Genomic DNA, 13,274 nt, shown 5'->3' with positions numbered 1-13,274 from the left:
TAATGTTAATCCTTGTAGTCCAATGTGATATTTTTTCTTTCTTTTGCTTAATCCCCCGTAAATAAATCATGATTAAAATCTGCACACATCACCCTGGAGAGTAATCTACACGAGACCATAGTTAGATTGTTCAAAATACTGCTAATTCCTAATCATATGAATTGATTAAATGCAAATTTATTCAATAAATTACATTTTAGCCCATAGAATACTAATGTGAAGCAATTTATGGACATTTCTTGGTGTGGATCTTCATTTTGAGGTATTAAACAAATGTAGTGATAAAAAATTGCAAAATCAATCTCGATTCTTTTATTTTTTATTGTTTCTTGAATTTCTTTTGTATTTCTTTGTTTTTTCCCTTTTGTTGTTTAAGTGGTTTTTTTCCAAAGAAAATTGTTGCAGACCACTTTTTAAACATAGTTAAGCGAAAGTCAAGTAATCAAAGTGATCGAAAGAAAAAAAATTATCAGATTTTTATGAGTTTTATGAAAGAGCACTATTTCCCATAGGGTTTGTACACAAAATTACAAAATTGAGCCAATTTTGGGTCGACTTGCATTCAGGAAAGAGGTGTGGCTTCATTTGTTATTTGAATTTAGTCAAGGGTACTTAGAGTAGGTTCTGACACATTTGTGTTCTCATCTTAGGGATATTAAATAGCTAAAAACAGACTCTAAGTCCTTCAGTTACCACACCTTTGTCCTTCCGTTACCAGCTTCGGTAACGGAAGGACATTTTTAATTTATTTATAATTATTCAAAGAGGAGGGGTTTCGTGGATGGATGGGTGCCAAGTTATAGGCCTACCTAAACTTGCTTTACACTGAAAATTTTATGGTTTTTATATTACTATTTTTCATAAAATATTAAAAAGACCTCTTTTTGTGGTAACGGAAGGACAAAATACAAGGTCACCTTTAGGAAGTCACTGAAGCGTTACAAATCATGGAAACCGTAAAAATATTAAATGAACTGTTTCTTTCATAATTACTAAGTTCTAAATATAACAATTCATAACATTTATTTCTCAAATATTGAATACAGGCCATGCTACATTTGTATTATAATTTATGCATTTTTGAAAATTAATAAGGTTAGTTAAACAATTGAAAAATTGACCCCGAATATGTTATAATACTAAACATTTTTACTCAAATCAATAAAATTCACACTTTAAGCTTTCATTTGATACCAAAATTGCGTGGGAAATATGAATTTGAAATTTTAGATGTCATGTCCACTTTGGCGTGGAATTGCCCATATACAGCCTCTGCGACATGCAGAGAACTGTATCTACTATAAAGTAGTGTTTGGTGCATGGCATACAACTAGCACTTTTTTCTCCTGCATTTTTATATGCCTCAAAACCTTGCACCTACACAATTGTAGTCTGTATGGACTACAATGTATCATATGTGTATTCTTAATCTACAGTATTATATGTCAGAGTGATGTTTACGGCCTTAATCTGTACGAACTGTCACTGGATCTTTTCAAACACTGGTTGGACACGAGACACCGTTAATAACACTATCAATTCCAATGACGGGGTCTGAACGCCTATTGCTTGCAGGAATCAGTTTCCATGTTAACGCTTATGTATGATATATAAGCCATAAAATTTCAGAATAATCAAACATTCACTGTACATGTGTAGCATCAAAAACTGCTGCTTTTGCATCATCTGTAACTATTCTTGTGGTACATTGTACATCACATGTACGTACATGTTAGAGATGAAAATAAAGATGCCATGGATAATGTATGCTCTGGTAACTAGCTGACCTATTTAGAAGCTTCATGTCATCTGCTGGTTACAGGGCATATGGACGCCTTGAATAGTGTGATTTTACTAGAATGTACATGTAACTGGCAAACATTCAGACTGCTCCACCCACATACATATTAAAATACACATTGGATACACAGGGCTGCCAGCTCTCACGCATTGAGCGTGAGACTCACGCATTTTGGTCCTTTCTCACTCTAAAGCTTTATTTCATTTGCATGCATTTCTATTGATCTCACTCATTTTGACTCCTAAATTATAGCATTGGCCTCTGGGAGTCTCACTCTCAACTAGTTTCCAGTGTTGGCAGCCCTGGATACATGTGTATCCCGTTGCTAAGACCAGCTAAAAATTTGTGTATGCATGTCACAATTTCACCTGAGAACCACCCTCAAAATCTATGATTTTGAATTGCATACGGTCACAATAAAGTGAATGATAGCAAAACCTACGTAAAATGATATCACGGCTATGTGATAGTAACATGCAGTCATATGATGAGGTAAAGATGACAAAACAAACACTCTACAAATGTATGTAGGGCCTTCAAGTGAATGTACTCCTACTGAGTAACATAGCAAACAATAGATGAGGTTCTGTAACATTAAAAAAAAAAAATGTGTTGCCTGAGGGGCAAAAACAAAATAATTGTGTGTGTATCCCCGCGTTCACATTGGTCCCCGCGACGCGGGGAAAGTCCCGAGCTGTGGGACTTTTTCCTCAAAAACCATAATGTGAATGCTCGCTGGGACTTGTCCCCTCGTCCCCGCGAAGCAAGTCGGGTACGGGGACAAGATTTGGAGGGGAGAGTGACCTTGGGGCGTCCAGCTGTGGTCATCAAATGTGCGCATGCGCTATGCCTGGATTCAAGTGGCAGAGCTCGCTCCAAGCCCCAAAATGCCCCACAGCTCGGGGACATGAGATACTAATGTGAACGGTCAGTCGTAAAAAAAATAAGATCTCTTGTGGCTGTCCCCGCGTCGCGGGGACCAATGTGAACGCGGGGAAAATTGAAATAGCAACGATCATAGTTCTGCCTGACTGGCCTGATTAAATTGCCAGGATGATGGATGGGGCATAGGATTTGACGATAGCGCACATGCCACGCATATATGCAGTTTTTGCCCCATGGCAAGTTGAGCCATGGCTTGACGACGTCATCGGAACCACGTCTATAGATCAAGGGTCTCTACTGTCTCAAGGTCCAAACTGACATTTGAAAGTGCACACGTGGGCAAACACTGCAAAACTAGCATGTGATGTGTGCAAGAAATAAATTTATCTTACAGAATGCTGGTTTGGGTTGTAAGTATTACATGGCTGCAAAATCTGCTGAAACAAATGATATATCTCCCCCCCCCCCCCCCCCCCATGCTCAAGACAAGAATGGATAACGTGCTGCCCATTTCAAAAGTGTACAATTTTGCATAGCATAATTTCACAGTTCATCATCCCATTTCTGTGCTCATCCCTATCTTGGATCCCCCCCCCCCCCCAATAGGATCTTTTCAAACCTATCAAGGAACAATTTTCCTGGTATCGCATCACAATTTGCTATGCAGTTTTACACCACTGCTACACAAGCTAACTTTTGTGTAGCAGTTTTCTTCCATAGAAATATCGTCGCTGGGGTGACAAGACCTTGTATCTCAAATTTTGGTGAAAATGACTTTTTTTGCATTAGTGGTCAAATAATCGGTTAAGTGATGTCCTGTCCAAATCCCAGCTGTCTTACCCCAAAAATGAAGCCACCACGGCATGTCAAAGGAACGGCTATCCCATTCAGTATAGTGCTTTGGCCACCATGTTTTTTGGCTCTCCTGAACATTTGACATTTTTGAGATACGAGGTCTTGTCGCCCCAGCGACGACATCAGCTGAAATTGCTAATCAAATCTGTGATGGAAAATTATTCCCTGCCTATTTCTGGATTGTGCTTGAAGATCTCATTGATCTCTGTACTATACATGCCAACGACCGCAAGTGTATCCAAACAGAAATGAATGCAATAACAAACTACCGGTACTATTAAAGTGTTAGCTGTTACGGCTCAGCAAATAAACCATATAAAAAAAAAGGGGAAAAATATGGTAACACATTTTCCATGCCATCACTCTTATGAAAATATCCTTGGCACTCTTCTGAAGGGTTTGCCCTGCACTGACCAACAGCTAAGGACTTCCCATATTTATCTAGGTTACTACAAATCATTTCTGTGGCATCATCTTTTTATACCCTGGGCAAGGATGTTACATATTTGTGTACACACTGTTCTCTAGATAGTAACCTTTTTCCCTTTCAGTCAAGGAAGGTCAGAATTCTTTTCTGTTACAAATTTTGTTGCCTTGATACAAATTGTATAACAACAGCTGACACAAGAATAATGATCTACAAAGTGGTATCTAGTGTATTCTCATAACAGGGACAGCTCTCTCTTCAAAAACACTTTCCATTTGTTCAAAAATACAAATAAAAAAATGATTCCAGTGTTATTTGAAATTAAAGTGATCATGTTAGAAAGGGTTCAACACTTGGGATCAAACATCCTCTCTATTTGGCAAAAAGAAAGAAAAATACTTGCAGAATTGTCAACTCATACAGCAATTTTCAATCAACTTCAATCAAATAAAATTTTATTCTGAAAGCTGGGAGACAACATTGCATCTACTGTACAGAGGGAGAACAATCACTGGTACTACTGTACTCCCCCCCCCCCCCTTCAGAATATTATAACGTTATTCCAATTATACAATCGCCAATAAGATTTGAACATCATATATTGAACCCTTTTCCTGTAAAAAGTCCTCTGCAAGAATACCAGTACCCTGAAGACACAACAAGATGAATTTGAAGAATTTACTTTTTAGATTCCTCCATACTTTTTAAGGACTCCATTTTATTGGAGCTGCACATTTCAACAATGCTTGCTAAATCAGTGTATAGAAGATTTGAGATAAATGTAAATTTTATGTAGAAGCAGAGCACTTTTAGCAAAGATTTTAGCAAAAATTTCGAAGACTTTCAAAAGAGGGCTTGAGTTTCAAAATGTTATTCAGAAACATGCTATACAGGATGTACAGTTATGTATTTGAGTAGTTCTTTTCAGGTTCTTCCACAAAGTTGATTGGAGGTTAAATCTTTGATAGCACAGGTTAAATCTGCATATAATTGCAATTTGAGCTAAAATATGGAAATTGTGCCCAATATCTATCACGTGACAGATCTTTGTAAAGTTGAAAATTGGAGGGCTTTATAAGAGGGCCACCACCATCAATTGAGTTTTAATACAAATTATCTTATCAGCATATTATAGGTGTTACCTTCTATGGGTTTAGATTGCAGGGAGCATGGGATGATCATTGTGCGGAGTATGGGATGAAACAGGGCGGGAACCAGCGATTTGGACCAATAGGACGGCAGCATCATTAGACAAGGAGCCAAGGGGGCGGGGTTGAAAGGGAGGGGAATACAAAGAAAGAAAATGACAGAAGTGGTGAAGAACTGAAGTGAATTATTCAAATTACTTCTTATGTTTACCTCCAAGTTTCTGTTTAAAAAAAAAACAAAAAAAAACAAACACATAACTTTCTGACTAAATGATGAATTAAAGGGGCAGTTTTCCCAAATGTACACAGTGTACATTATGAACAATGTACATGTATAAGTTTGTGGATTGACTGGATGCAGCAATATCAGAGTATCTGTAGAACACATTAGTGAATAGTTTGAGGAAATCTGATCATCTGTTCCAAACTTATAAATCTTTAAAGCTTGGCGCTACCAACACTGAATTAGAACACTGGAAGACTTCTTGACATCACTGCAGAAAAATAACAAGAAAATGTATACAGCCTTCCACAAATGTTCATCTTTTATGGAAAGTAAATGTATTATTGTGATTTGTTACCAGTACTGACATACAAGTGTATTGACCGATTCTGTGACGCGCTATGTGTATTTTTGGCATGGGCAGCGCCATTACTGCGGTGTATCATCCGACCCCCCTTCCCACTCCCCACCCCTCTCCCTACATTAGCACGCGCGCAGAATGAAAAACTGACGCATGGTTGCTTTAGCCAATGGGCGTCTCGTACTGAGTGCGCGAATGCTTTCTTAGTGCACGAACCTTTGTTACAAGTGCGCGATAAACATGTTGCCCGGGGGGTGGGGGAGAGCAGGGGGGGTTGGCTGAGACACCACAATTTGAGCTCATGGCTGCGCCCAGTGCCACAAAATGTCTGCTGCCCTCAACGAACCCGAATCGGTCAATAGGGGTAAACGGTACTTAAGGGTCAAATTATTCCCCCTGCTTTCTGAAAGAGGTACATGTAGTACTGTAAAAGTGGTTTCTTTCACGGTGGTTTTATTTTCGCGCTTTCGCAATTTGAGATTGAACCGCAAATTTAACATCACGCGAAAATGTTTTGAACGCGCAGCTTGTTACAATGCTATTGCGCACACATGCACACATGAAGATTTCGTACACTGAGTGTATCGATGGTCAACACACACACAGCGATACCGCGCAATGTAGGTACAAGCATGTTATAAAGTACTCGAGAGACGGAATTTCAGGTAAGCCTGCCTTTAATTCTAATTTCTATTTAATGAATAAAAGAATAATTGGATTATAGTCTGGGTTTTCATGTGCAAAATAAAACGTTTTTTGCCAATTGTGAATTCACAGATTTTGCCGACCACAAATTTAAACGCACACGAAAAATTTGGCACCAATGGAAACCGCGAAAGGATCTGTACACAGTAGGTCAATTGCTCTTCTGCCATGCTAGCGAAATAGAATGTTGCAGTCTTCTCATCCAGTGACGGCAGCACAGAAACCAAAATATTCATAACTTTTGGACAGATTGGTCCAAACTTCCTCAAAGATTCACTGACATGTTCTACTACAAAACTGCTGCATTCACTCTTCAATCAAATTGTATTTGGTTTGGGGAAACTTCCCCTTTAATCATGCACGCACATACAACCTTCTAAAGACCATGGGTAACAACTCATATTCAGGATGACATTTGTAATTGTTGATGAAATATTAAACATATGAATTAGCACAAAAAACCTGCAAATGAAGTAAAATATTTAAATGAATGCAAACGTAACTTACATTGACAAAAAGCATAGCATGCACTTTTTTTTTCTTGTTGATGGAAATGCAGCCAATTTTCATGTACACAAGCCCAAGACATGGACTGAATTGCACAAAGTTCTACTTTTTTCTCTCTCTTTAGTGAAGCAATTTACTACGAAAAGAATTAATCATGCATGCTAATGTCTTACAAAAAACAAACAAACAAATAAAAACCCAAGCAAAAGAGGATATTATAACAAAATGGTCCTATGTTTGAAACACCTGAAAAATCATAGAATCACTTTCTGAAAAACTGCCAGGTGTCATTAACAAATAAGAAGAAAGACAAGTCCAAAACAACAGTATAGGCAAGCATGGACTGCCTGAAGGCCGCCACGTTTGGCAGCTGACTCAGTATAATCAATCCATTTCCTGAAAAGGCTTAAAACATCTGGGACAATCAACTACAATACATGTATGTGTGTTCGTGTGTTCCAACTGGTCATCTCCTAGGAACATCGCCAAGCACTATTCACAGACGGGTGGTTTGGGCCAGAACATGTAATCCTATTGGCATGGATCTACACCTTTTTTGTACAACTGTTATGTACAGGTACAATGCTATGCTTGTATGCCATATGTACTGAATTGAATTTACCGGTACCAATAGTTACTAAATTGAATTGAAGAATAATTGAATATTTCATCAGCTGTTGTATTTTACAAATTGGAACTTGTGAAGCCAGTATTGCCAGTCTTGCACATCTCCTTTCAGTGCACTGCACATTTTAAAACTGTTCCACTTGAATTCATTGAGAGCACCCAGTAGGCAATCCTACATGTAGAGTTTCAGGGCAGATGGCAGTTTTATGACCCCCAAACTATGTATACTCTTTGATCATTCAAATGAAATAACATTAATACCATTATTACCGATCAGTATTTTTGCAAGTTTCAGCTTCTCAGCGCCGTCATTACAGCTCATTTTAACAGTCAAAAATGAATTTACATACAGCCATTGATATACTGCCGGATGCACCCAAAAATATTATATTGCAGAGACTCGCTCTTCAATCGATCGCTTAAAGGGACTGTACAGTGTACAGTACTGGTTGAGGTGGGGATTCATGTTTTGTACATTCCTAATAAGTGAGATAATGAGAAACCTCTTATGAAATATGAAAGAGCATGAATTTTTATAAGAAGGATTCAATGTTTATTTGATGAAAATTGGTTTTCAAACAGCCGAGATATCCAAAAAAGTGACAATAATACAAGGCCACAGGCCACGCCTTTTATTAGGATCTCTTTGTTTCACCTTGTTTTGGGATATTATACTGTACGAGCTGAAATTTTCGCGTACAGATATTTTCGCGAATTGCTACTTGGAGGACATTTTCGCGTGTTGTTAATTTCGCGGTTACGAGGGTCTAACTGAACTTACTTAATGCACTTGTCAATTGAAGTCCCGGCCCATGGGTACCCGAGGATGGCCGGGACTTGCAACCCAGTTGGGCGGGGATTTCAGCATTTTTTTCGCCCGGGTTGGTCGGGAATAGACCGGGCTTTGTAGGGGGAAATTCACCAAATTTGCCCCGGTGGGCCGGGGATGTACCGGGGTGCTGTCGGGGGAAATTCAATTATTTTGCCCCGGTGGGTCGGGAATGGACCGGGGTTTGTCGGGGGAGATTCACTTATTTTGCCCCGGTGGGTGGGGAATAAACCGGGGTTTGTCGGGGGAAATTCGCCCCCAACCAAATGGCAGGCATTTGGGGCGGGAATTTTGGCCGGGATTGAGCCAGATTTTGCTTGAGAGTTGATTATGACTTGTACCATTTCCAGTACGGTAATGTGACCATAAATTATTTCGCTTGACTAGCAATTCCCCGCTACTGAGGACTCCGTAACGTTGCCCAAAAGTTGCGTAAACGCATGAATCACGTAAAGAGCCTAGCGCGAAACATGCGTGATTTGCGCATTTCATGAATTTTTCTGACGTGAAACCTTCGATCGTATTGTCCGCGGATGTGCGCCGGATCGGCGCTTTACGCGATTCCACGCGGGCGGGCGGGCTCGGTCACACTGCCCAAAAGTTCGTAATCGCATAAATCACGTACCGGTAACTAAAAAATTTGGTTTTGTGTGCTTGTCCGTCGAGAATTTTACCATTTTCGCTGATTTACGCAATGAAAAATCACCGATGAATTGCGCAAGAACTACGGAAAGATCACGCAAAAATATAGCGCCACAATCATATGTGAGTTGTTAGTGATACATTTAGTGATTCCTCGATCAATATTTCGGGAGTATTTACCGTGTTCTGTTAAAGATACATAGGCCTACGCCAATATTTTTTTTTTCAGTGATTTTCAGTGATACGTACGTGTTTCAAGCGCGAAACATGCGTCATTATTTTATAGTCTGCTTTTTTATCAGTGGAGAGTCGTTGGTGAACGCGATAGCGGCAACATTTTTGCGAACAATCGCTGATATTCCACGCATATTTCGCGCATTGTACGCGTAAGAACCACGCAAACTACGCAAAAATTACGTAAAACAGCGCAATACTGCGTAAAATTTTTACGCGAAGCCGAGTTTTGAGCTCCTCAAAACATGGAATTGCGTAAAGTGCCGATCCGGTGCACATCGGCTGACAACTACGAAGGTTCAAAATTGTAGACAAACTCATGAAATGCGCAAATCGCGCATCGGATTGGATATCGCGTAAAATAAGGTTCGAATTTCCTACGTGATTCATGCGTTTACGTGACTTTTGGGCAGTGTGACAGGTCCTCAAAAGCTAGGTTTTTGAGCAGCTCAAAACTCGGCTTCGCGTAAAAGTTTACACACTTCTAGGCAGTATTGCGCTGTTTTAGTTTTTACGTAATTTTTGCGTAGTTTGCGTTGTTCTTACGCGAACAACGCGCGAAATATGCGTGGAATATCAGTGATCGTTTGCGAAAATGTTGCCGCTATCACGTTTATGTGCGATTCATACGCAGTTAATTGTGATAAAGCGCAGATTATGCGTGATTTTCCGTGGACCTCTGTCGTCAGGCGTCGCGCACAATCACGAATTCGCCCTATTTGGGGCCTTTGCGTGCCTATGCGCTGATTAGTGATATTTGAGTGATATTTCCGTAGTTCTTGCGCAATTCATCGGTGATTTTCATCGCGTAAATCAGCGAAAATTCTCAACGGACAAGCACGCGCAAAACCAAATTTCTTGCGTGATTCACGCAAACTTACGCGACTTTTGGGCAGTGTGACCGGGCCTTGAGGGTCGGGACTTGGCCGGGGATTGTTATACAAATATGCCCGACTTGTCGGGGACTTGGCCGGGGATTTCTGCACACTATATTGCCCGGACTGTCGGGGAATTGGCCGGGGATTTCAACTTCAATTTTGCCCGGCCTGCCGGGGACTTTCCGTGAAAATTTTGCCCGACCTGTCGGAGACTTGGCCGGGACTTGGCCGGGTAGTGTAACATCCAAAATTGCAAGTGGGATGCAAGTCCCGGCCATCCCCGGGTACCCATGGGCCGGGACTACAATTGACAAGTGCATAATTGCGCGTTGTTATTTTCGCGTGTTGTTATTTTCGCGGTTCGAAGGCGATTCGCGAAATTCGCGAAAATAAAACCACCGCGAAAATTTCAGCTCGTACAGTATCTCAGCTCGGCCATTTCAAAACCAATTTTCATCAAAATAGACTTTAGATACCCCTTAGAATTGCTTGTTCTCTTACACTTCATAGAGTGGTTTCTGAATATCTCACAAAACTTTAAAAGCTAAATCCTCACCTCAACCAGAACTGTACAAACCCTTTGAATAATATAATAGCGAGTACAATCACTAAAAGCATTAATTACCAATTACTGACTAGCATCATCGTCATGCATGTATCAGTCTGTGTATTCGCCTGGTAATACCACCCAGTGGTATGCATGCACTCCCTACTGAATTTAGTGAGCCATCGCTAGCATCATCAGGGCAGGGTATGGTGGCTTTGAATGGCCAAGCAAGAACCACTAACACTACAACAGGACAGCATTGTTACATCGGTGGCTGTTTTGCTCTTGGCTGGTCATGACTCATGGTGGAAATAGAACATCTATATCATAACTTACACCTGTACCCAGAATACTGTAGGGCCTACATGCAAATACTTGCAGTAAGACCTAGTACTAGTCACCCCTGCAGGTGAAACCTGTGGATACTGTGAATTACCACCGTGTGAGACCCAAAGGCTGAATGAAAAGTGAAAATGTGAAAAATTGGGCTCCTTTATGTGATTGGTCCCCTGGGATCCCTCTGGCCCTGACACTAGTAACGTTAGAGGGGTCACCCTAGCCCCGGAGACCCGCCGCCTAACACTGTACGTTGTACGTTGGGGCTGCTGGTCGCAGTTAGGGTCACCCTAACTATACACAGCCCAGTCGCTGTACATGGTACGTCGCGACAGGGCTGTACGCGCGCGACTACCAACCACTAGGAGAGCGACGTAATCGTATTACGATAGCTTTGAATTTTGATACTTAACATCATTTTTGTCACCTCAAACTCAACGAGTATACTTTTCAATATTTACTACATCTGATGCTATCAGTATTCAAATGTACGCAATGAAACTTACCGAAATTGATCATCATATCCAGCATGTCCACACGGTACACAATCTTTCACGCCAGGCCTAACTATACACACAGCCCAGTCGCTGTACATGGTACGTCGCGACGTACCGACGGTCAGGAATTGCGCCAGAAAGTGTCATTTATTTGTTCCACGGACTTATCGCAAGTGGTCTCCATGGACCCAGTGTGGCGAACTATTCTTCTGTAATAGAAACATGCATTTAACGTGAGTAAAGTATTCTGTTTAAAGGAGAAAAGTATACATTTTCCTAAGTTTTGTAGTTGTGTTGAGGTTCCTCACTTTGAGGCTGCATGCCGCGCTCGTCAGACGCTGTTTTCGCATAGCGTAACAGCGTCTGGTCGGGCTAGGGTCACCCCAGCCCAGGCCCCGAGCAGTAAATTTAGTTTTTGTCTCTAACGTTCAAGATCTAGACTAGGCACTTTTCGAATTCAACCCCTGCCCTGGATGTATTGTAACGTTAGACATCAAGCCGCAAAGTCAGAAAGTAGGCCTAGGCCCTAAACTTGAAACTACATTCACCAAACACTACTACAAATACAACTAGTCTAGCTATTTTTACACTGGGCCAGGGCTCCTACCTACGCCCTACCCTCTTTTTGAGCAGGACATTACAAATGAAACCATGGGCCATTAAATGGGCCATCAGCATGGCAGCATGCATGCAGCATGGTTTTGTTACCCCGCGATGCAATGCAATGCGAGGATATAAATGCAGCCGAGACTGAGAGGTCAGGTCACTCACAGTAAGCAGTGAGATCGAACGGGCGAGCGACCTTGCACTGTCTGTTGACTGCAAAGTTATGAGTAGAACTAAATTTATATCCCCTCATCATGAGCTCTTTACAAGGTTTAGAACTTACGTTGTATCTGTGACAGAAATTAACCAAACTCCATTTAACAATGAGTCGATTAGGTTTACGAATAACGAAAGAAAATTACCATTGCTTCTTCCACGCCCATTTTTAGAGTTCGACACAACACAGCTGACTCGAACAGTACTTTCGCATGCACGTTGTGTACATGTGTAACGTGCGTGAGAACACGACGACACGTCGACCCTGGCCTGCCTCGCCCCTACCGTAGACACTGCTGCTAAACTCCCTGGCTAAACTGTACATGCTGCGCTGGCGGATCAGTATGCGTACACTTAGCGGCAACACAGCACCATCACTCTGTTGGTACTGCGCGCGTACAGCTGACAGGTATGCAGTGGATATAACACGTAAGTTTACGCCTGAGAAGCACCAAGATAAGTGCTTCGGAATCGTGTACCGCTCACAGAGCTGCCAGTTTGTTCCACATACCACCAGCGATTTACGACCATTGAAGTGACGAATATATTCGCAAATTTCTCATTCCTGTACCACCTACGTGAAAATGAACACACCGATTTGGGAAGAACGTATATTTAAGGTAATTATGACATGTATTTTGTGTATGCTATTCCCCATTTTAACATTAATTGAAAACTAAGCCGTTTTTCGGCCTCTGATAGTGTACTGTACTCTGTCTGAACGAGCTGAAATTTTCGCGGTGGTTTTATTTTCGCGAATTTTGCGAATCGCCTTTGAACCGCGAAAATACAACACGCAAAATAATAACGTTTGAATAACAAAGTTCACTTAGACCCTCGCAACCGCGAAATTAATAACACGCGAAAATGTCAGCCAATTAGCAATTCGCGAAAATTTCTATACGCGAAAATTTCAGCGATCCGACGACCGCGCCGGTCCGTCCCACTGA

The 13,274-nt window shown here is 41.1% G+C and overlaps 1 protein-coding gene across 1 annotated transcript in view; it reads right to left on the bottom strand.

The window, feature by feature from the left end:
- Positions 1–12,601, bottom strand: part of LOC140235688 (NADH-cytochrome b5 reductase 3-like) — a 28,499-nt gene extending 15,898 nt beyond the window's left edge. The window contains exon 1 of the mRNA XM_072315708.1: positions 12,471–12,601. Coding sequence (XP_072171809.1) covers positions 12,471–12,491 — 21 coding nt within the window. The 5' untranslated portion in view covers positions 12,492–12,601. The remainder of the gene's footprint in view (positions 1–12,470) is intronic.
- Positions 12,602–13,274: the final 673 nt, after the last annotated feature.

This window comes from Diadema setosum, chromosome 12, assembly GCF_964275005.1.
Source record: "Diadema setosum chromosome 12, eeDiaSeto1, whole genome shotgun sequence".
In the NCBI taxonomy this organism is placed as follows: Eukaryota; Metazoa; Echinodermata; class Echinoidea; order Diadematoida; family Diadematidae; genus Diadema; species Diadema setosum.
The sequence above is the reverse complement of the archived record's forward strand: the minus strand, read 5'-3'. Positions and strand labels throughout refer to the sequence as shown.